We start from the raw sequence: 25,837 nt of genomic DNA on the forward strand, positions 1-25,837 counted from the left end.
CTTTCAGCATCTTCCTATATCACTGCTGCTCTCTATAGGTACCAGCAGAGATTTGAACTGGCAACCTCATTCTTGCTAGGCAAGTCATTTCCCACTATGCCATTGCCACCAAAATTTCTAAAGAAGATTGGGGGCAATGAGGCTGGTAAGTCTTCTGCATTGAGCTTGTGCACATGACAAAGAGCTTGTGCATCTTTGGATGGGGAGAATTGGCAGTGGGGAGGCAGGGTTTCACCTACCTCCCCCCACACCCAGATGATCTGTGGAGCTCCTAGTGGGCGCAACACTGCACGCCCACACAATCCATGCTTCTACGTGCAACGCAGATTGCTGGAAGCCAGGACTTGTTCTCCCAGCCTCTGGGAACCTCACAATGCACTGAATACTGAGTATGGTGCATTGGGGGATTCCCCCAGGAGTTGGGCACTCTAGGTGCCTGACTCTGTCTATGCTCAGGCTGCATGCAGCCCAAGCATGCACACTAGCCCTGTGCCAGGGTTAAGGACGCATTGATGCCCTTAATCCTGACTAAAGGCTAGGGTGAAACATAGGGTTAAGTCAAGGTGGTAGCGCCAGGATTGGCCCTCATCCCGGCACTGCACATGAGCAGGCTAACCCAGGCTGGGCTGCCACAGCCTGGGTTAGGCTGCTCATGAGAATAGCTTTATCATATACAATAATTTCACATCTGGTCTCCAATATGACTGTGTTTAAGGAGTGAGCTAATGGAATTTTATTTTTTATTTTTTATTGTTAAATTTACACACTGCCTTTCATTAAAACAATCCCAAGGCGGTTCACAAATATAGTTCATTTGTTATAGAAAATGCATTTCATGCTTTTATTACTGAAGGAGCCATCATCTCTTTGTTATACATTTGCCTTTTATTGCCTTTAGCTACTGGGACTACTACTGTGGATACTTATATACCGTTCTTCAACCAGAGATGGTGCCCTGTCCCCAAAGGGCTCACAATCTAAAGAGAAACACAAGGCAGATACCAGCAACAGCCACTGGAAGGATGATGTGCTGAGGCTGGATAGGGCCAGTTGCTGTCCCCCTGCTAAATATAAGAGAATCACCACTTTAAGAGGTGCCTCTTTGTCCCGTTAGCAGGGGTAGCAGCTGCACTATTCACAGAGCCTTGTCCATGTGAAGTCAGCCTTAGCCTGTGTCAATCGTAAAGATAGTTCAAACTGTATTTATGAGTAGGCCATTCTTAATTCACAGCATAAGTGCTTTACAGCATATTATTTATTCCTTTATAGGCGATCACCAGCAACAAATCAGCCACCAGTCTCCAGGATGAACTTACAAGGTATGTTGTGTTGAAACATATTTTTAAGTGAAAACTGTCTTTTTGTTATAAGAAATAATATGGTTAAGAGTGCAACATATTCCACTTATAAACCATTAGAGAGCTCCCATCTTAAAGACCAAGGCCAACACATTTACAGTGTGATGCAGATCTGTATAAATCAGCATAATCAGAGCTACAGCACTTTCCCTATTAATTTCTTTGTATTGATTATGGTCATAGGAACATAGGAAACTGCCATATACTGAGTCAGACCATTGGTCTATCTAGCTCAGTATTGTCTTCACAGACTGGCAGCGGCTTCTCCAAGGTTGCAGGCAGGAATCTCTCTCAGCCCTATCTTGGAGAAGCCAGGGAGGGAACTTGAAACCTTCTGCTCTTCCCAGAGCGGCTTCATCCCCTGAGGGGAATATCTTGCAGTGCTCACACATCAAGTCTCCCATTCAGATGCAACCAGGGCAGACCCTGCTTAGCTATGGGGACAAGTCATGCTTGCTACCACAAGAACAGCTCTCCTCCCACTATGTGTTATTGAAGGGAAGAAAAAACTATTATTCAGGCAGTCTTATAATGGTAAAATAAGTCACTTCTCCAAGTGAAGTAGATATTTTTTTAAAAGTGCACTTGGTGACTTATGGTTAAGGAGATGTTATGGTGGAAAATGCAATGGCTGACCTTGAGAATACAGTGAAAACCTGCAACTGATAGTAAAATATGCAGGCATCATGTGGACTAGAGGAAGAGGAGAATGTCTGTAGATAAGAAAAGGATGAAGGAAATGATTCACTAATGTGGAAAGGCAGACTTTATAGTAAAAGTATGCAGCTAACAAGATTTGTGGGCAAGCTGTTGATAAAAATTGTGTATTGTTTAAAGGCTCCTGCAACAGCATTTCATTGCTTAAAATTTCTCTGCAGAAACAAAAATTTGTACCTAACTATTGCTGGTGTCTCTCTATACTGAAACCTGACACCTGCTTACTCATGCATAAGCTCTCCTGAAGTCCATGCAACAACCCTATATATAACTGATGACAGAACTGGAACTTCCGTGGTTCAGCTGACCCTGCTGGGTTACTGGTGTGGGTGATCTACCTCGCGAGACTGTGCCATTTTTTCCGTCTGACAAACATGTTGGACCCATGTGCCTTCTGTCAGGCATTGCTGAAGGGAGTTGCGACATGACAGCTGGGGGCCACCAACAGCTGGAACTGTTAGGAGCCTCCCTGCTTTCACTGTGGAACTCAGTTAGAGTTCCAACATATCTATCAGACCGTCACGCCACTCCCCTCTAATACTAGTAGGAATTTTTATATACTGCTTTTCAATTTGAGGGTCCTAGAAGGAAAGCTGTCCTACTCAGTTTTTGAGTGTCCCAGGTGTCTTGCTGTCCTCCATTACCCAGGCTTCAGCTGGAGTCAGGTATGCCATTCCCTGAGTTCAAGAAGAGCTTCTCCTATCAGTCTAAGAGAGATCTCACCATTCCTCAGTGATCCTTTTATTCCCTTCAGCTTTCTGTATGTGGCAAGCTGAAATTAGTGCATATTGCCATAGTCCTAGCTCTTTATACACCCAATACTCACTCCTAGTTGGTGATGGCATTGCTTTCAGGATGCACGACTGCCAATCCTAGGCCCTCCCTTTGCTGCCTGTACAACTAGCACTCCCTCTGTATTCCTATCCTCTGGCACTCTGATCCGTTGCTCCACAGCCCATAGCACGATAGATTTCTTTCCTCCCCCATATCATACTTTGATATTTGTAGAAAATATGTAACCATTATTGTATAAGCAAATCTGGATAAATACAGATGATGCTGGTTTGGCCTATAGTTTTTGTCATGTTTGGCTTAAATGATAAAACTGCTCAAATTTGGAAAGTGTAATTAATTGGAAAATAGATGCCTAGTTAAAATTCTAGCCAACCACCATTAAATTTATTGAGTTTCCATTCATTTTGATAATAATAATACTAGTAAGAATAATAACAACTGTGTCGCATGTTATTGCCAGATGAGTAAAGAAAGACTAGAGATCAATAAGTGAAATTTACACTCACATACAGGTACACTCACTAGGTGACAAGAGAAACATCCCCTACAACTTTGCTGAAGATCTGTTAGAAAATGGCTTAGATAGAGCAGTTTACGGTTTTTCTCTTTTGAACAGGGGGTTTGAAGGGTTGGCAATGTTCTTTCATACTGAGGAAGTGGTATTTAGATGGTTTTTAATCCATTAGCATAGTTTCAGCCTTTAGACTACATCCCAGAAAAGTGCCTCGTGTGTATCGCTCTGGTACCAATCAATCAAGGATTCACAAGTGATCCTCAAAGTTGCATTTTAAGAGGCTGAAAAATGCATCTTTACTGCTGAAAGTGTCTCTGCAGTAAGACTGTTGAAACTGCAGTGTCCACAGCTTTGCCCACAACCAGTATGGCTCAGCTCCTTCCCTGTCTGAGCCTTGGGAGCACAGCCCTTCAGTTTCCTTCCCTGCCCTCTTCTTTCTTTCCCCCACTGCAGCTATACCTTTTAATACTGCTCTTTTGCCTGAGAAAAAAGTGTTGTCCAACTCTTATTGTTGGTTACTCCACAGTCATCCATTCTTCAAAACCATGTTCATTTGGTCCCAACTTCCAGCCAAAACAGGTGCGGTGCTCTGTACAGCCAGGTATGCAGAGGCAGGCAGAAGGAGACACACTCCATTTAGCTAGACTGTGAAGGGCTCCGCTGGGGCCTGCAGTGTGTGTGTGTGGATGGCTGCCGTGTGTGTGTGTGACTGCAGTGTGTGTGACTGCAATGTGTGTGTGTGTGTGGATGGCGGCTGCAGTGTGTGTGTGTGTGTGTGTGTGTGTGTGTGAGAATGGCTGCTCTGTGTGTGAGTGTGTCTGTGTGTGTGTGCGCGCGCGCGCGCTTGCGCACTAGTTAACCAAGCCAGATCTTCCTTCACAGAAACCTTACAAATGCAGTAATAAAAAACCTCAAGTTTAAGACTGGCTTACACTGGTGCTATAAAAAGCATGGAAATTCCAAATTAAGGTTCCCATCTTAACTTCTGTGCCATGGAAGCTGTAAAGACTTTGTATGTTTTTATATATTATGCTGGCTTTAGAAGTGAGGCTCCATGAACCCACACTTTACCAGAACTTTACCTGGTGTCAGTCAGGACAAGTTTCCAGGACTAAAATGGCCTATTGAATCTATTGCAGATTATTTTAGGATGGCAGGTTAATAGGTGGCCTTTTAGGATAGCACTGTGACTTGTAGAGATGCACTTTCCATATCTAGAAAGTGATTAGGGAAACTTCACCTGTTAAATGTTAGGGATGTGCGAACCGGTTCAAATCCGAACCGGGGCGGTTCGGCGGTTCGGATCCGAACTGAACCAGCCATCAGGTTCTGGCTGCAGGTTCGAATTCGAACCGAACCGGGGGTGGTTTGATTTGGACCAGTTTGGACTGGTTTGGACACCCTAAAATTGGTAGGATGGTAGCTGGCACCCAGGGATACCTGTCACCCAAACCCCAAAGCAATCGGACACTCGTACAATTTTTTAATGAATTTTTGAAAATTATTTTTATTTTTTTCTCATAGGATATAATGGGACTCAAACCAGGCCATTATTCCTTATTGTGGAGCACCCATGGGTGCCAACAACCATGCAAACCCTGAAGCAATCAGACACCCCTATGATTTTTTATGAATATTTGAAATATTTTTAATTATTTTTCTCATAGAGTATAATGGGACACGAACCAGTCCATATCCCCTAATGTGGAGCACCTAGGGGCACAAAAGCTGGGTGGGTGGTAGACAGACAGGGGTGCCTACCACCCAAAAAATCCCAAGGCAATTGGACACTCCTCTGATTATTGGTGAATTGTTAAAGTCGGGGGGAAAGGGGTGTCGTAGAGTGCAGTGTGGTGGCTGGTAGTTCCTAGGGTGGGCAAGGAAGCTATCAGAATTACTTGAAAGAAATTGGGCAAAGGGCTGATTTTTAAGTGATTTTTGGAGTTTTCGCATCTTTAAGGTTTTTCTCCATAAAGAAGCATGGAGGTGTCAGCAAATGTATAGCTTCACGTCGGGGGCAAAGGGGTGGCCTAGAGCAGTGTGGGGTTGGTGGTAGTGCCAGGTAGGGTCAAGGAAGCTACCTGAATTTTTTCAAAGGATTTGGGCAGAGGGCTGATTTTTGGTTAATTGTTGAAGTTTACGCGTCTTTAATGTTTTTCCTCATAAGTAGTTATAATGGAGCTTTCAGCAGCCCCATAAGTGCACTTGGGGGGTGCTGGGGTGGCCCAGAGTGAGTGGTGGTGTAGTGCACATAGGGTGCCAACCACCCCCATGGGTTTCTAACCCATGGGGTACAGGGTTCTGTTGTTTCTGAGGTATTGAGTGTGGATTCTATGATAGCAAATGAGATTTTCAGTGAAACACCATGAATCCACTCTAATGGGGAAACCAAACCAAAACCGAACCACCCCCTCCTGGTTTGGACCCGGTTCGGATCCGAACCGAACTGGGCGAACCGGTTTTGTGCACATCCCTATTAAATGTCTGCCTGGATCCATCCCTCCCCAGCCCAATGTCCAACGGAAAGACCAAGGCAAAGTGTGGGTGCATGGAGCATGGAGCCTCATTTTTAAGCCATCATCATATACCAGACCGTAGAAATTCTTTACAGCTTATATGATGTGAAAGTTAAGATGAGCACCTTAACTTGAAATTTCCATTCTTTTTAGAGCATGAGTGAAAACATGTAAAGCATCTTAACTTTCATCTTAAACTGGAGGTTTTTGGATTACTGATATATTTATAGGGAGAGTCATCAGTCCCATGCTATCATAGAGATATATTTCTTGGCCAGTAAAAGACAACTGTGTAAGAATCTTCGGATACAATCAGTTTTGAAGCAACAGATGCACAGTAATTTTCCATTTGTCGTAAACATGGCTTTAAAAAAAAAGTTGCATTATGTTGCAGTGGTATAGCCTTATTTTGGAATTCAAACTGAAATATCTTCTCACTGGAAAATGTACTTTGTCCCTCAAATGGCAGATCCATTGATTTTGCAATAGCTGTATGGAATGTAGATGCTCAAGTATTGCAATATGAAGTATTGCCTGTGATGTCAGTAATGACTGAGTTGCTTAACTCCACCTCCTCCTGAGTGCCAATACCATATGACATTTTATCAGTTTTTCAGTATTCCTTTATTCTTTGGAGGGTGTACCCCATTATGTTGCATAGCTCCAAGGTGGGCCCCCTTATCTAACTATTTTTAATTTGAAAGTAGAAAACGGCAGCCAGGGGACCTTCCCACAATATTTCCTCACCAGACACTGAAAAACTTGTCTAAGTTGCAGCTGTTTTCATTGCAGATTCTCCATATAGTACAGTTAGGAACATATTTTAGGCCATATACTGAGTCAGACCATTGGTCTATCTAGCTCAGTATTGTCTTCACAGACTGGCAGCAGCTTCTCCAAGGTTGCAGGCAGGAATCTCTCTCAGCCCTATCTTGGAGAAGCCAGGGAGGGAACTTGAAACCTTCTGCTCTTCCCAGAGCGGCTTCATCCCTTGAGGGGAATATCTTGCAGTGCTCACACCTCTAGTCTCCCATTGATATGCAACCAGGGCAGACCCTGCTTAGCTATGGGGACAAGTCATGCTTGCTACCACAAGACCAGCTCTCCTCTGGGGTTGCATGAAATAGTTTTTTTAGTTTCTATTTTAAAGCAGTAAAAAGGTTATTATGGTGCTGTAGAAATTAGTGATATAGTCCTTAGGAACATTTTATGTAAAGAAGTTTGCTTGTGCAAGTATTCTATTATTATGCTCCCACTTTCTTTTTCTCTCAGTTGGCTTCACTGTGAGTTAATCACAGAGCCAAATCTGATTGGCTACAGTGCCTGTTAGATGCGATTGGTTCCCATGCCACCTGCTGCTTCAGCACTATTCTCCTTGCCTGTTGCTTTCCCCCCACCCTCCTTACTGAATTAGCCTCATAGGTGATCCCAGGCAATCAAGGACCTACATCCAGACTAGTGTGGCACTACTACAATATTGTTGCGCTAACTCAAGACGTTGCACAAAGAAAGGAATTTCTGCTTCAGACTAGTTCTTGCATCAGCAGAATATGCTTGTTTACTTATTTGTTTGTTTGTTGCATGTATATACTTCCTTTTTTCCATAGACTCCAAGCCAATTTACATCACTCAAAATATTTTCTTTGCAATAAAACATTGTTGATTCTGGCTCTTCCTCTTTCTCCTGTCACTCCCAGGCAGTCGGTGGTTCTCTGTGAGGCAGGAGGGGCTAGTCCCAGTGTTGTTTGAAGGGCAACATCAAGTGGAAGTGGTGGTGGTGACTTCTCTGACTACCTGCCACTGCATTCTTCTCCTTCCCCTCACAGGCATTAACTTGTATGTATACCACAGTTCAGTAGCGGCTCGTGAATGCACCACTGGGGGGAGGGGGGCGGCGGGAGGCATCTTTAAGGGAAAAGAAAGTTGCTGCTTACCTCCGCAGCGTGCCGTCCAGCAGTCCCTGCGGCGGGGAATTGCTGCCACCACTCACCTGGCTGCTGGTGGGGGCTCAGCTCCGTTTACGTCAGGTGAGTGGCAGCGGCAATTCCCCACCACAGGGGCTGCTGGGCGGCACGCTGCGGAGGTAAGCAGGGACTTTCTTTTCCCTTAAAGATGCCTCCTGCGGGTTCATGAGCCGCTACTGCCACAGTTGCATAGCATTGCACAGCACTGCAACTTCACACAGCTTTGCAGAGGTTCTTCAGTAGTGATGTGCAAATCAATTTGTGGCTGAATCAATTAGACTAGAATTGCAGTGATTTGAGTGATTCGACCTTGAATTGAATCACCCTTGAGGATGATTACCTTGTTTCAAATTTGATATTGATTCAGCAATTCAAGCCTCCATTTTGTCCCCTCCGAGCTTCTGTCTGCTGTCGGGGTGAATTTTTATGTGTGGATTCTCATCTGTGAAATGACTTCCTCATAGGGAATCCCCATGAAGAGGTTATTTCACAACGAAGAATCCACACATAAAAATTCCTAAAAATTCACCCCTGGCAGTGATGGCAGCAGCTTGGAGGGGACAAAATGGAGGCTTCATAGGGATTCCCTGTGAAGAAGTCATTTCACAACCGAGAATCCACAACGCATAAAAATCCACCCCTTTGCCTGATTCATTTGGGGGTTGAATAGCAGTTGGTACCCATGGGGCCCTGCCACTTTGGTGCCCTCTTACCCTTAAAAATCAGGCTGAATCTATTTAAATTCAAATTGAATTGAATCAAATTTGAATTGAATCAACCCAGATTTGAGGGCAGCAGATTTGAGCTCGAATTGAATCAGGCTTATTTGATTCAAAATTGAATCACAAAAATCAATTTGTGCACATCCCTATTAAGTGCACACAGCTTCTCTCAATATTCTCACGCAGCACTACTCTGGATGGCAGCTGAGGGTCTTGAGACATGAATAGGATGGTGTTATGCCTCTGTATAGCCATCAGATAACATCACTGAGGGGGAAAGTAGGCAATTGAAAGTCAGAGCAAATGAGGGCAATTGACTGCAAAGAATTCAAAAAGTCAGCAAACAAAGCTAGACAGTTTTCAGAAGTGCTCACAATGTTTGTTAAAAACTGGGTTATCTTTGCTAGGGATATGCACGGAACTGGTTCAGAGGTCCTATATGGGTTAGGGCACTTTATGGGCCTCTGAACCGGTTCGAAAGACTAGCGTTTTGGGTGGTTCGAAGGTGAGGGGGAATCTCTTTAAGGATGGGGGAGGGTGCTTTTACCCCTCCCACCACATTTCCCCCAGCAATGCTGCCTTTTAAAACGGTCTGGTGAGGCAGCAGCATACCTCCTTGCTACCCCGGTGCCTCCTCGGACCGGAAGTGACTGGAAGTTGCTACTGCACATGCACACATAGGAGAAAACATATCAGTAAGAGAAACAGTGTTTCATGTTGGCATGTGGAATGGAAACAATCCACTGAGTTACCATTTCTAGTATTTCAGCACATATGATGTGTGACTATAACTGCATAGGCTATGATCATGGAACAGCCATTCTTGGACACTTTATGGTGGCCGATACCCTGGCTAACTATATACCCATGCATTGGACAGAATAATCACTTCTGTGGAGAGCTTCCTGAGTTCCACAGCATTCATCGCACAAAGGGAGGGGATTATTTTTGCCCATCTTTCCTTCCCTCAGAAGTGCCCTGCACCAACCAAAAATGTCCCTAAGGGCTGCACAACCTTCAGGAACATTTTTCAGGTGGCACAGGGCACTTCCCAAGAAGGAGAGATTGGCAAAAATTGCCCACACACACACACACACACACACACACACACACACACACACCTTGTGCAATAAGCACTGCCAAATTCAGAAAGCTCTCTGTGGTGGAGATGCTTCTTCCTGATGTGCAGGAACATTGTTGGATGTTGACCAGTATTTTTTCAGTTACAAGTGTAAGGCTAAATCCCAGTGAGTAGTTTGTGCCCATAGTGGGAAATGTGGAAACAGAGGCAAGAAGGGTGGTAGCTAGCACAGAACTGGATTTAAAACAGGCAAAATTTACACTGAGTGTTAGCTTCCATGAATCTGGCTGGATGAGAGGTAGAGTCACAAAAAACCTGTCAGTTCACCTGCCAACAGAAGAAATTGCAGCCTATTTGCTTGGGATTTTGGAAGAATGGGATGGCTCAATACAGTAAATCGTTTAAACAGAAATCATTAATCTTTTCATACCTTTTCTGAATGCCCTTCACCATATCAATAGCAATTTCAAAACTGTACATATTTTTATCCACTAGTTCCATAACTATATTCACCTATTGCTTTATTTCACGTGTTCCAATGTCATTTCTATATAACTTTTTCGTAAGAAGCTCAGAGTGCCAGGTGGACTGTTATGTGTTTAATTTTGTGTTTTAGGAGGAATATATATTTTATTTGGTTGGCATTTGAAAGGGTGTCATCCTTATCAGAGTACTTGAAACTAAGTGCTAATTCTGTTTCTATTTTGTGCATGTTTCTAGGAATGAAGTATTGAAAATTGAAATAGGCCTAGAAGTGCTTCCTTCTAAATCAGGCATTCCCATCACAATTAGCTTATTTTCTAATTAGCAAGACTAAGAGTTGAATTTATGTTCCACTATTATACTTTGATTCATACAATCCACACCATTGTCTAACATCAGATGAGATCAATCCCTTTGCATAGAAGAGTGACTTATATCCTGTTATGAAATGTATAAACTCTAAAGCCAACAAATATAAATTCTTTGAATGGTGAATTTAGTGCAGACATTGTTCAGCATTTGCAGTGGAAATTAACACAGCATATTTCATGGCAACAAAAGCAAATGTCAGAACTGGGCAAAGACATAATACTTTCATTATGTCATCTTAAAGGGTTGTTCAAGGAATTAATTTGCCCCGGGGCATAATAATAGTTAGCATTTAAGTTGTGCTTTTCCAGTGTTGAAAATTATTCACATATACTGTTAATCTCAAAACAAAAAATCAACCCATAACAACTCTGTCACATAAATCTCCATTATTATCCCCATATAGGGTTTGGGCTCAGGGAAAACTGACTTGTCTAAGCCCATCCAGTGAATTTGTGGCTAAGCTAAGATTTGAACTGGGAGTTTAGCAACTCACGTAATACCACCCATTACAGTATTTATTTATTGTATAATATAAACAGCTGTCTTCTCATGATTCTTTTTCATCTTTAAAGCCAGTGAGGAAGAATACTTTGTACTAAAAATCTACCAGACTTTCCCCCTTTTATTGTGTTGCGATTACAGACCCCAGGAACACACAGAACTGTTTTCATAAGTTAAAAAACCCCATAGGGGCCAAAAAGGCAAGTATCTCAAAAATAAAGAAATCTAGTATGTGGGAATATATACTTTACAGCAGTATGATAAAGTATGATTTCACGAAAGCATGAATGGAATGGAATAGAGTTATTAGTTAGGGATGTGCAAAAGGTTTTACTTGAAACATCCTATTTCAAGTGTTTTGAGCTCGAAACAAATTGCCCTTTAAATATCGGGCCTGTTTCAAGCTCAGAACAAACCTGTTTCGATCGAAATGTTTTGTCATTCGATTGAAATGTTTTGATGTTTTGAGCGCCGTTTTGGAAGCCTGTTTTTCTCTTGCCCATTGGTTTTCTGGCACTGACTTGCAATCTCCTTGCTTCTTGGTTGGCTTGTTATCATACATAAGTGTTGTCATAGACAATAGTGCCCCCATTGGCTGGGGGTAGGGGGGAGGGAGCCGAAAAGGAGGGAGTTTCAAAATGTATTCAAAGGGACTGGGAGGCAGAGAGAGCCCTTATAGTGTGCATCTCTTGAACAGGATACAACAGGAGAGGAGGAAGATAGGTTTTTTCTCAGCACCGAGTATAATATGTTGCACTATTGCTGCTATAACTAACTGGTTTTGGTGGATGTCAGATTGACAGAGGCAGAACTTGGGTGTCTACCTTTCTTGAGTTGTGGTTTGTTTTGTTTGTGAGATAGCATTATTGCAAGAAATTGACAGTGGCAGCTAGTGCTCTCTCTCTCTCTCTTTCTCTTGCTCTCTCTTGTTCTCTCTGATTGCTGTGATGAGCTCCATGTCTGGCCTTGAGAATAACTTGTGCTTCACTCACTGCTCTGGTTTGCTGAGCAATCTGCATTGCAATCAAAATGTGCCTGAAATTGCTCTAGTTGAGCTTATGGCTATGCTTGCTGCTAAGGGTGCTTCTGTGGCAGCTGTTGCAGTGCTAGGAATGTAAGGAGTCATAATTGTGTGTGAGAGCGCAGCTTGTGCCAATGATGTTACTGCAGCGCAGCCACTGTGGCTGGCAGTGGATTCTGGGTCAGTTATTCTTTTTTGGCCATTTTTGGACTGTGTTTGAAAATGTGTTCTGTGTTGGGAGTGACAGTTTCCCCTTTACTGAGGATCCTATCAGGCTTTGAGGAAAAGGTTAAACATTTGTTTAAAATCACCCACTTGCCCATTTCTTTTGTGGGTTGGGTGGTAGGTAGCACCCATCATACCCTCCCACACAACCCACTTTGGTGTCCCTAGGAGCTACCCATGGGGAACAATGGGTTTGGTGTTTTTTTTAAAAAGTTTCCTCATTGTTCCCTATGGTCGAAACACTCAAAATGTTTTGAGTTTGTTCTATTGAAACAGCCAGTTTGACTGCTGTTTCAATGAAATGTTTCGGCCATCTATGGGGGTTTTTGAGTTCAAAACACAATACAAAATCTGTTTCTTGCACATCCCTATTATTAATCTGTTCACCTGGTCATTCTGCAACCTAAACTATGCTACAAAGAACTATTGCAGACATCAAGTTATATTGTTGGTTTACATGCCTTCTGTGAAGCATTGTGCTTGCGTCACACAAATGTGGTTGCCAAAATTCATAATTATCTGATCTGGAATACGGATCAGATAATTATGATATGTATTCCAGATTGTCACACATGTGGAACTCAGCTATATTATATATTGAGTGGCATTTCCTGCTAAAAGTTCTTCCCCAACTTGCAATGTGCAGTGAGATTCCATGCATGTTAAACAGATCAGCTGTCCTAAACTAGCTGTTTGTAGGCACATGCATAAAGGTTATTTAAAGGTTATTTAAGATGTATTAAACATCTTACTTTCTTTGAAATTTACACTGATTGTTGTGAATTACATTACTACCCAATAGGGCTGTTCATTATATTGGAATTGGAATTGTATCCGATTCAATACAGCCCGTATCAGCAGCATTTTGCATCACATAGTTTTCAATGCAAAATTGCTAATATCTGTAATACGGTACTTTCCATATTGCATCAAATGGCATGTTTTCATACTTGCCTCCATTGTTTACCCAAAATGTTTCTTTTTTATCTGGTGATATGCATATATGGAGAATTCTGAGGGAAGAAGGAAAGCAGTTGTGTGATTGACATCTTTAGCTCCACATTGCTTCAATGCCTTCTCAGATTGCATCTGCTCAAAGCATGCTGCAATTGATCATCTATGTCTGTTCCCTTCCAATCACAGTGACTTAAGGGAGAAACATAGAAATAGTGTTATTAGGAAACTGACTGCCCCTCTTCCACTCCACTACACAAAGTACCAGCAATGGAGGCCCTCTTCAGTGTTCTTAGGTCAGCACATTCCCTCAGGTCTTAGTGCAGCCATTATAAGGGATTTTGTTACTATTACCAGGAGCTCACTCATCCTATCTGCCTGTAATTTGGTGAGCAAAGTCCTTGCAGAAGCAAAGCATCCAAGCAAACGAGAAGGGTGGCACCTCCTGTTTGGAAACCCTAGTCTGTACTTTGGGGGATAATATTCTCTCAGTAAGCCTCCAAGCATCCAGTTAAAGCAAGTGTGTAGATCAAGGTGATCCAGTTGCCACAGTATACCTGGACTTCCAAAAAGCATTCAACAAAGTTCCTCATCAAAGACTCCTGAGGAAACTTAGCAGTCATGGGAAAATGGGACAAGTACATGTATGGATTGCTAACTGGTTGAAAGACAGGAAACAGAGGGTAGGGATAAATGGAGAGTTTTCACAATGGAGGGAAGTAAGAAGTGGGGTCCCCCAGGGATCTGTACTGGGACCGGTGCTTTTTAATTTATTAATAAATGATCTAGAAGTAGGGGTAAGCAACAAGGTGGCCAAATTTGCAGATGATACCAAAGTCTTTAGGGTAGTGAAATCCAAAGCTGATTGTGAGGAGCTCCAAAAGGATCTCTCCAAACTGGGTGAGTGGGCGACAAAGTGGCAAATGTAGTTCAATGTTGGCAAGTGTAAAGTGATGCACATTTGGACAAAAAAACCCAACTTCAAGTATACGCTGATGGGATCTGAGCTGTCGGTGACTGACCAGGAGAGGGATCTTGGGGTCGTGGTGGACAGCTCGTTGAAAGTGTTGACTCAATGTGTGGCAGCCATGAAAAAGGCCAATTCCATGCTAGGGACCATTAGGAAAAGGATTGAAAATAAAACAGCTAATATTATAATGCCCTTATACAAAACTATGGTGTGGCCACACCTGGAATACTGCATACAATTATGGTCACCACAATTAAAGGACATTGTAGAACTGGTAAAGGTGCAGAAGAGGGCAACCAAGATGATCAGGGGCCTAGAACACCTTTCTTATGAGGCAAGACTACAACACCTGGTGCTTTTTAGTTTAGAAAAAAGATGACTGCGGGGAGACATGATAGAGGTCTATAAAATCATGCATGGTGTGGAGAAAGTGGATAGAGAGAAATTCTTCTCCCTCTCACTTAACACTAGAACCAGGGGTCATCCCATGAAATTGATTGCCACGAAATCTAGGACCAACAAACAGAAGTAGTTTTTCACACAACTCATGATCAACTTGTGGAATTCTCTGCCACAAGATGTGGTGACAGCCAACAACCTGGATGGCTTTAAGAGGGGTTTGGATATCCTCATGGAGGAGAGGTCTATCATCAGCTACTAGTTAGAGGGCTAAAGGCCACCTCCAGCCTCAATGGCAGGATGCTTCTGAGTACGAGTTGCAGGGGCGTAACAGCAGGAGAGAGGGCATGCCCTCAACTCTTGCCTGTAGGCTTCCAGCGGCATCTGGTGGGCCACTGTATGAAAGAGGATGCTGGACTAGATGGGTCTTGGGCCTGATCCAGCAGCACTGTTCTTATGTTGTTAAAGCAAGGATCTAAGTGAAGCAGAAATGTGAGAGAAGGGTGTGCCTGCTTCTCAGGAAACCCTAGCACTTCTGCATGAATGGGGGTGGTATCAAGCTCTAAAAAGGATCCACCATAAATTTTATGGAAGGTCTACCATGCCTGAATGTTTCATCCCATTTGGACATACAATAATATCTTGATAGACATTTGGATTATTTCCAATTATATCCTGTGGGACAATGCATTGGTCAATTTGATCAGGGCTGGATGAACAATACAATAATCACTTGCAATGGGTTGGAATTGGATAAAATCTGATAATTTGGTCCATGCACAGCTCTTCTACCCAGCCAGGCAGCCTTTTATTTGCTATCTTCCCCTTTTTGGTTAATTCTCTTGATTATTTCTTCATATACTTCAGCCCCAAGCTATTTATTATTATTATTTTTCCTTACACAGTCAGACAGGTATTGATTAGTTTGTTTTATTCAGACATCGAGTCCTTCCCAAGGGCCTGGGATGGCTGAATTTTATTATCAATGTTGTTGCTGTTATTATTATAGATATCGTCACAGAATATAGGCTGTTCCCAGTAAAGCTGCTTTTTGTAATTGGCTGATGGTGATTTCTGTGGCCCCTATGGTGTTGAGGTGCTCTTCAAGTTGTTTTGGAATTGCACCTAGGGCGCCAATTACCACTGGGATTATTTTGGTCTTCTTCTGCCACAGCTTTTCAATTTCAATTTGTAGGTCTTTGTATTTGGTGATTTTTTCTATTTCCTTTTCTTCTATTCTGCTATCACCTGGTATTGCTATGTCGATTATTTTAACTTGTTTTTCTTTCTTCTCGACTACAATTATATCTGGTGTATTGTGTGGCAGATGTTTGTCTGTTTGTAGTCAGAAGTCCCATAATATTTTTCCATCTTCATTTTCTACAACTTTTTCAATTTTATGGTCCCACTAATATTTGGCTACAGGTAGCTTGTATTTTTTGCAGATATTCCAGTGTATCATCCCTGCTACTTTGTCATGCCTTTGTTTGTAGTCAGTCTGTGCGATCTTTTTACAACAGCTGATTAGGTGATCCACTGTTTCATCTGCTTCTTTACAAAAGTGGCACTTGCTGTTTGTTGTTGATTTTTTGACTTTTGCTCTTATTGCATTTGTTCTTAGTGCCTGTTCTTGTGCAGCCAGTATTAAACCCTCTGTTTCTTTCTTCAAATTGCCATTCTTAAGCCATTGCCAGGTCTTGGTGATGTTTGATTTCCCATTTATATTGTGCAAATATTGACCATGAAGTGGCTTATTTTTCCATTTTCTGCTCAGTTCTTTACTTGTTCTTTCTTGTAGGCCTGCTTTGTTTCATTTGTGTTGAATAGTTTCTTGTTATTGACTATTTTAAGTGCATCTTCTTCACTGTCCTTGATATATTCTTCAAGGCCTCTTTTCTGCTCCTTTGCTGTTTGATGGACTTGCAGCATTCCTCTTCCACCTGAGCTGCGAGGGAGGTATAGCCTATACATCACTGCGGGGGTGCAGAGCATGATTGATGGTCATTATTTTCCTGGTCTTATGATCTAGGGTTTCTAGCTCTGCCTGGGTCCCTTCTATTATACCTGCAGTGTATCTGATAATAGGTATAGCCCAGGTGTTTATGGCTTGTATGGTGTTCCCGCCATTGAGTTTGGATTTTAGGATTTTTCTAATTCTCCTGATGTATTCACTTCCAATTTTTCTTTTAACTTCAGTGTGTGCAATGTTATCGGCCTGGAGAATGCCCAAGTATTTGTAATGTTCTTTCTCTTCCAGGTTCTTGATCTGGCTTCCATTGAGCAGTTCTATTCCTTCTGTTTTTGTTGTTTTTCCTCTGTTTCCCCCCATTTTTAATGCAGCACACTTGTCTAGACCAAACACCATTGCTATATCGCTACTGAATATATGGACAGTGTTTAGCAGTGATTCGATTTCTGACTGGGACTTTCCATACAACTTCAAATTGTCCATGTACAGCAGATGGTTGATTTGACTTGATGTTTTAGATGTTTGGTATCTGAGGCCTGTTTTGTTTAGTATTTGTGAAAGTAGAGTCATGGCAATTACAAACAACAGAGGGGATAGTGAGTCCCCTTGGAAAATGCCTCTTCTAATGCTAACCTGTCCAAGTGTCTCGCCATGGATTGTTAACTGTGTACTCCACATGCTCATTGCTTTTTTAATAAATATCTGAATGTTTTTGCTGACACCAGTTGTTTCTAAACATTTTAGTATCCATGTGTGAGGCAATGAATCGAAGGCTTTCTTGTATTATTATTATTATTGATTAAATTTCTATACCACCCTTCCAAAAATGGCTCAGGGTGGTTTACACAGAAAAATAATAAATAAATAAGATGGATCCCTGTCCCTAAAAGGCTCACAATCTAAAAAGAAACATAAGAAAGACACCAGCAACAGTTACTGGAGGTACTGTGCTGGGGGTGGATAGGGCCAGTTAATCTCCCCCTGCTAAATAAAGAGAATCACCATGTTAAAAGGTGCCTCTTTGCACTGATAAATATAAAGCTAGGTGTCATCTTCATATTGATCACACCTAACACCAAACTCCCAGTGATTTCATGCTGAGGTTAAAGGACTAGGTTGAACCCTGTGAGATGTCATAGAACAGTGATTTGTACTATTTTCCAAGCAGGGGCAAAAAAAGGTTCAGTGTGAGAGCTATTTCCCACCATGCTGATCTTCGCTCAGTACTGTGCTTTTCTCAGTGCTAGGAGGGCCATTTAAGAGAGACAGAACGCTCTCATGAGAACTCCAGGAGGAAAGCACCAGGAAGGGGTACATTTCCCAGCACTCTATGCACACCTTTCAAGATAGTGCAAGGACCCAAGAGGGCTTCCTTAAAGGAGCCCTTCGGTAATGAGCAAAGTGCAGCACTGCACGATGAGAATAGTAGTGTCTGCATGGTGCTGGAAGACTGTGCAGAGTATTCAGCTTTGGCTGAAGCTTCACACAATCCCAATAAACAATTAGTCAGTGAGCCACATTAAGGACTGATGGGGCTGCCACTGACCCTGAGCCTTACAATGAAGAACACTGCCATAGATCAATGGAGAAGGGATTGAACAAGATCTGCCCAGCACCATCTTCTGGAACCAACCATGAAGAAGGAGCAGAATGACAACACAGTACTTCCTAATCCAGGGGTGAGCAAATGTGCCCCTCCAGATGTTGTTGAAGTATTACTCCATCATCCCCAGCCTCAATTTATTGTGGCTGGGGAAGATGGGAGTTGTAGTTCAGCAACAGCTGGAGGGCCAGGTTTGCCCATCCCTGTAAGGCACTCCATGATTGATAGTATCTAAAGTCACTGAGACATCCAGCAGAACCAAGAGGAACCAATTGCCCCTTTTCAGCTCCCAATGTAAATTCTCCTTTAGAACAACCAAAGCAATTTCAGTTTCCAAACCAGGACAGCAACCAGACTGAAAGAAACTATGGTTGTCATGACAACTCCAGCATCTTGCCCAATAAATGGAAAACTGGAGACTAACCAATAATTATACAAGATCTCAGGGTCTAGGAGGGGCCTATTCAGCATGGATGTACTACTGCCTGTTTTAGGCCTGATGGAACCACACAGCCCACCAAAGAGGCCTTCAACACCTCCCCGACCCAATCAGTTACTCCCTGACCCAATCAGTTTGTCTTCATTAACCAGCCAGTTAGGGCAAGGGTTAAATGTTCACATGGATGACCTCACATCCCCAAGGACTCTGTCCATATTGTAAATGCTAGACAAGCTGGAAAGAATTCAAAATAACTGTGGTGATGTGTGCTACTGGTTCATCATTTGGAACTACCGAAGTGATATACATGTTGAGGCAGATGTAAGCAGTTTTATCTGCAAAGTGCTTTGCAGACTAGACATAGTGGAACACAAGGTGCCCTCTAACTACTTGGACAAGCCCAGAGTAATATATGTACACATCCCACCCACTCCCCAAAAAGTCATCTGGACAACTCTCTATTGATGCAGTGGGGGTAGAGAAATCATCTCTCGACACTGCCATTATTGCCACAGAGCAGTCCCAGTTATGGGCTCTAGCCCATGCTCAGTCAGATTCATTACAAATTCTCCTTCATTCCAGCAGTATTTCCAGACACTTCATCGCCAGCAGCTCCATAGAGAGAATTATTCTTGTTTATTCCTCTACTGTCCTTGGGGGGGGGGGCACCTTATGGCGCAGTGGAGAAATGACTTGACTAGCAAGCCAGAGGTTGGCAGTTCGAATCCCCACTGGTATGTTTCCCAGACTATGGGAAACACCTGTATCAGTCAGCAGCAATATAGGAAGATGCTGAAAGGCATCATCTCATACTGTACGGGATGAGGCAATGGTTAACCCCTCCTGTAGTCTACCAAAGACAAGCACAGGACTCTGTTGTCACCAGGAGTTGACACTGACTCGACAGTACAACTTTACTGTCCCTTAAAAAAAAAAAAAAACTAGAACTGGTGTTGGAATCTGTGCGCGCTTGCCAAAGAATAATTCCTATTCACAGCATGTATAGGATTAGGCTGCACTCATATTTTTCAAGTTGTTATTGGTCATTAGTTGCTCAAGTCCTCTTACTTGCCAAGTCATGGCCTCAGCCTCCATTGATCTCTTCTCCCCCCCCCTAAGATTTTGCTCAGTTTCACTCACATCATCTTCATTTCCCCCCTCTTCCTCCTCTTCATATCCTATATTGCTCATACTCCAGCCTCATAAATATTCCTCATGAATCTTCCTCCTACACTAAGCTTCATTGTTTTCTCTGAGAAAAAAATGAAGGGAAAAGATCTTTGTGTTCCAAGTTTGCATTGTGACACAGAGTTTCCCTCACTGTTTATAATATATTACTAAGTACTCCCCACTTCTCAAGTGTTGAGAAGTCCAGTGTTTAGTTTTCTTCTAAAAAGAGACCTCTGGGGAATTTTGGTGCCTTTCAGGGCCGGATTAAGCTAGTGCAGGGCCTGTAGCATATGTTATAAAGGGATCCTAAATTTTCAAAATGCACATAAAAAGCGAGTGTGACAAGAAATTTCGAAGAGCCAGGGGCAGATCCAGCAGGATATTACAGGGGGTGCAACAATAATCTCCCACACACAAAATATCCCCCCCATATACAAATATTGGGGTTTGGATTTTATCTCTCTATTGCAAATGCACTATGCCATGGGGTGTCAAACTCAAATCTGGTGGTGGGCCAGATTAGATTCTGATGCACCTCTGGGGAGCCACACATAGCCTTGCACCCACCTCACGCCACCTTCTGTCTTCCTCCTCCTCTCTGCTCTTTCTCTCATTCCTTTTCTTCCACACACACACACACACACACATACATACACCTTGCCCTGTCACTTAAATTAGCTGAATTCACGACTTTTTACACTAAAATACATTCAGGGAAAGATTGGTTTATTTGCGGGGGGGAGTATTTTTAGAAGAAATTCTGAACATACCTGCCAATACCAGATTTTGCATGGACAATCCTGCCACCCTTCCCTCTTCTCTCCCTTACAGAGGTGTTGTGAGGTACTTAAAAGATCCAAGGCTTGGGTCCACAGCCTTCCCACATTTTGATAATTAAACCCTTCCATGCTCTCTTAAAGATATCCAGCACTCTCCTCCCAACTAGTTTGCTTAACCCTAAAAATTAATCTCCTTTTTCTCCTGCCATCAGATTTTTCCTGTAATCAATATGCACATGGTTGGGAACCAGTGTGGTGTAGTGATTAGAGTGTTAAGACTAGGAGTGTTAAGACTCCCCATTCAGTCATGAAACTCGCTGTGAGACTTTAGCTCGCTCGCTCTTGCCTCCAAACCTGCACATGATCGAACATCACATGATTGTTGTGAGGATAAAAGTGGGGAGGAAGGTCATGTACACTACCTCTTTGGAGGAAGAACAGGATGTGTGTTGACAGATAGATAGATTTTTAGCCATGTGCACTCCAATCCTAAGCATGTAACTTAGAAGCAAATTCAAATAGCATTTTTTATACCTATCACAGCAGCAAGCAATCCAATTTTATCTCTTCTATTTACTACATTTCATTTAAGCAAAAGTCATATGTAGCTATAGTGTATGTCTATATACTACAGAATATATACAGTGTATAATGTGTGTCTATACAGTACAGAAAGAAAAGCCACCAATTTGATTTCAAATAGGACAGTAGAATGTGATATATGGAGTTACCCCAATTTCTTAGACTTTAAAGACAACCAATCATTTTCATGTGCAAGGGAGTTTTTAAAATGAGTTTCTTGTGATCTGATTTGCAAAGTCTTTTTTTGAAGCAAGTATACAAAAATAGACTTTTGGTGGGGGAGCATGTTACAAGCTGTCGTAAATCTGTTAGCTTGGCTAACCCAACAGGATTTACAACCCCCTTCAGCATTCCCCAGTGAGTTAACAGAAAGCGGCAGTGGAACTGCATGAATGAAAAATAAAAGGCTCACAAAGAAAAACAGTAAATGAATTAAGTCCTCTGAACTGAACTAGGTACCCCCATCTAACAATAACTGAGTAATAAGTGAAAAGAAAACACAGAGCAAGGAATGAAAATAGTGAAGGATGACAGAAGCAAGGAATTAACAGAACAAAGCAGGAAAGCATAAACAAGGCAAACTGGAACTCGGACAAAGTTTTGGAATTCAAATAGCACACTGTCTGCAGCCCGCGAAAAGTTGCAAACAGCATCTGAGCAAGTGAGACTGCTAAATATATATAGCTCAAGAGAACCAGCAGCCAATCAGGCTTCCCTGAGTCAGCACTTCAGCTTCCTCTCCTGTGATCTCCTGTGCCTGTGTGACTGCCACTGAGCTTGCCTCTTGAGACACCTTTTCAAGACAGGTGAAATCCCAGGCTCCTCCCCATCAGAAATCATGTCTGGCAGCTGTTGCGAATCCTCAGCTCCAGAGTCTGGTCTCCCTGCCAAATCCTGTTGCTGTGCCTCTGAGCCCTCACTAGCAGGCATATCCTCCTGCTCTGACTCTTCTGAGTCAGACATCTGAGCCATGAAACCAGCACAAAGCAAAACAAAACAAAACAGCAGTTATTCAAAGGGGAAACATGTTGAGAGAGAACCATTTTTTCACATATTGCTATTTAAGCCATTTTGAGAACTCTGTTGCAAAAAAGCAGCATATAAATATTTTTAATAAGGGGGGTAGGGGGGAGAAAGAAACACACAGAGACCAGATTAGAGCTATAAACAGCCATTTTGTCAGAGCATTCCTCTCCCCCCAATTATTTTTACAATCTTTTAATACTTTTGTACTGACTAATTAGTGTGTAAAACACCCTGAGCCATTTTTACACTCTGTGTAAGCGGCCCTGAGCCATTTTTGGAAGGGCGGTATAGAAATTTAATTTATTATTATTATTATTATTATTATTATTATTATTATTATTATTATTATTTCCTCACAGGAAGCACTGTTGGGATGGGAAAGGTTTTCCTTACAAATTTGAACTAGAACAGTTTTGGCATACTTTGAAAATGATTGCAAAGAAGAAGCTTAAAACTCACTTTCTCTCTCTCTCTCTCTCTCACTCTCACACACACACACACACACACACTGGGTGGGACTTCTCTCACATGTACAAACACGGTTAATGGGGGTGTGGGGGGAGAGAGAAACACTTGACCAAGGGGAACAAATCACACACAAACAGAACAAACAGCAAAGGATTGGTTTATACATAATGTTTTACTTTCCTTCGAGCGAGACCAGCATTGTCCTTGGCTCTGCAGTTACATACCAATTCCAAGCAGGGGAGGAGCACAAGACTCCAGCAGAACCAATAAGGCTGGGAGAGGGCAGGACATAATGAATGAAGCTGCGAGGGCTGGGTAACCAGTGAGCACTAAGACAGCAACAGCTCTTTTCCCGCCTAGGGTGGATTGCCGAAGCAGAGAGGAGGAGAGATCTCCAGACACGAGAAGAGATTATAGAAATAGGAGAAAAGCTTGCAATGCAAACATTTAGTGTGGGGCCCTTGAAAGTGCGGGGCCCGTAGCAAAAGCTACCTTTGCTAATAGGTTAATCTGGCATGGGTGCCTTTGTAATTGTTTTATTTACAAATATAAAAGCAGAGTATAGCAGAAGCAAACAGTCACCAACAACAGGCAACACAACTGCTAATCCTGCTTCAGATCTCCTCTAACGACAACATGTACCCTTGTACACACACCCAGCTGCTTTATCCAGCTAACACTGTCTTAAAACTTCCAGTTCTCACTGGATATGAGATTCCTATGTATATGAATTCAAACAAAAACTCTTCTTAGCTGTCCTCTCTGTCCCTCACTCAGATGTTGATAGGTGTCACATTCCAGGCTAGATCCAGTAAAGCAAAAACATTGATAGCCAAACTCACAATAGTGAACTCACAATAAGTTCACATTGAACTCTTTTGTGTGGTTTAATGTCTGACTTTTTACAAATAGCACCCATAAGTTGCTTGCATATGTCCAGATTACTGTAAACACCTCCACCCAATGATTTAGCGTTAATTAATTTGTAAAGGAGTATGTTTGCATTTACACACTATAGAAAATAAATTCAGGTGTGCCCTTCAGGACAAGCTGGCAAAAACGCTCTTGAACCAGTAAGAACAGTGGAAGAGGAAGATGGTTCTAAATAAACTGAATAAGAATTAAAGTTTTATGTGATCTGAAAGAAGAATTATCTGTCTTGCGATGGATTATTTTACAAATGAAATATATTACTTGAACCCACTAGAAGGCTAGCATAATTTCTAAAAGCTGAAATCCTTTTATTAAAACAGTGTGTTGTTGCAGAAGGTTTCTCCAACGAAAAAACCCTTGTGTAGGTTTTTTTTAAAATGCAGCATTTATAATGAATTATATGCCCAGTGATACAATATCTGGCTGTTATGCTTTGCAATATTAGGCTTTAGATGTGTGTAACAAATCACAGACAGCTTCCCAGAGCTCATAGGATTAAAGTATTGTAGAAATTCCACTGTGAGGAGTGGATGTGAAATGGTATTTCTCCTTCCTTGCTGCTTCAACTGGCCTCTCTTGTAAACCTTCATGTTTGCCTAAGCTCCTTGCATGTTTTTACATGCAATCCAATGTGCAGACATTTATTTATATGCGAGTGTGCATTTGTGCGCAAATGATCAAAGAGAAAATAAAGGAATAGTTAAATAGTTTACTAACTAATAGAGACAATGGGGCCAGTTCGTACAACGATGCTGGGGTCTTCTTTATTTTAATCTGTGCAGGTTTTGAATATGCATTTGCTAAATTGCCCATGAAAATCAGCTGCTGTGGCCCTAAATCTCATGACAAGCTCTGAGAATTTTCTCACTCAGCTGAGAGTGTGCATACTGATGATTTAGGATGATGTAACTAATTAATTTGGCCCAAGTTCTTCACATTTACATTCAGTTTATGAAGGGGAAATATGATTATAGATCTTCAACTGCAAACTTCTTTAGTTTCAATGTGGTTTTCTCTCTCTCTCAAAATAAAACTCCTATGCAGGAGGCATAAAGAAGGGAAATTGAGGCAGATAATAAATATGTATAGGACTTGAAAATAAGTCTTCCAGATCCATATTCTGCTGTCTGCTCATCAGACTACACTGAAATTTGTCTGAATTTGTGGCCATTTGGGTTGACTGTAGTAAATATAGGACAGCTCTATCCTAAAACTGTTGGGATGTTAAAGAAATAGGCTTTATGCTGATAGAGCAGTTGAAGATGAGGGTGGATGTAACTGTAAACCCTAACTTAACCCAGTAGAAGAAGCCAGAATGGCCAAATTCACACGTAACATGAAACCGGAGGTGTTAGATTTAGGGTTTCAATTTGAAACCCTAAATTGTATTGCAGACGTTTGTCCAACTGTGGTTCGGCAGCCTTCAGTTTCAGGGCAGGGTCCCCTTGCCTGCTCTTGGCTGCCGAGGCCGTATCCCAGCAAGCTCCATAGCCAGACTGTGGGCAAAGTGCCAGCACATTAACCAAGTGGCTATGATTGACCACAATCTTGGAGATCATGGAAGTGTATGATCCCCATCGCACATTGAGGTCTTCTAGAGAGGTCAGTCTCCAGTTTCCACCAGTACGTCTGGTAGCGACTTGGAACCGGGCCTTCTCTGTAGCTGCTCCTGGCCTATGCAATGCACTCCTGGCAAATATCCACAGTTTAGGCTCACTGTTGGCTTTTAAGAAAGCCCTAAAAACTTACTTGTTTGGTCTGGCCTTCCAAGGTTTTAAAATTGTTTTTAAGTAGTTTATGGTTTTGAATTGTTTTCAATTTGTTTTAATATTGTTTTAAGTGGTGTGTTTTAAATAGTGTTTATTTTTATGTCTTTTTAAACTTGTTGTGCAGAGCCTTTGGATTGGGCAGTCTATAAATGAAATAAATAAATAAAGAGGGAAGCTCTGATTTCCAGGGACCCCAGGAAGGAGGGGTTGCCATTTGGGGGCATAAGCAAGGGTGCACATGTCCACATGGCTGGCTGGCTGGCAGGGTGAACACTTTGACAGCTACCTGGCCGCAGTTGCCAAGATAGGGAGAGCAGTTGCCAGGGTATCCGTAGCTGCGGCCTTCCTGCATAGAGCAACTTGGCTCAATATAGAGCCCCCAATGACCTGACACTCTTGTGAGAGAGCTGTACGTGGGAGAAGGGGTTGTTTTGTTGTCATGCATTATTAGCTATTCTGCCTGTCACCCTGTCTCCACAGACAGTTCTTCTCATGAGTTGTGATGGG

The 25,837-nt window shown here is 42.3% G+C and overlaps 1 protein-coding gene across 13 annotated transcripts in view; it reads left to right on the plus strand.

The window, feature by feature from the left end:
* The window catches only part of PDE4B (phosphodiesterase 4B), a 442,933-nt gene that overhangs the window by 345,463 nt on the left and 71,633 nt on the right, over window positions 1–25,837 (plus strand). For all 13 annotated transcript variants that reach the window (XM_053250556.1, XM_053250551.1, XM_053250550.1 and 10 more), the window contains one exon: window positions 1,270–1,319. In XM_053250556.1, coding sequence (XP_053106531.1) covers window positions 1,270–1,319 — 50 coding nt within the window. The remainder of the gene's footprint in view (window positions 1–1,269; window positions 1,320–25,837) is intronic.

This window comes from Hemicordylus capensis, chromosome 4, assembly GCF_027244095.1.
Source record: "Hemicordylus capensis ecotype Gifberg chromosome 4, rHemCap1.1.pri, whole genome shotgun sequence".
In the NCBI taxonomy this organism is placed as follows: Eukaryota; Metazoa; Chordata; class Lepidosauria; order Squamata; family Cordylidae; genus Hemicordylus; species Hemicordylus capensis.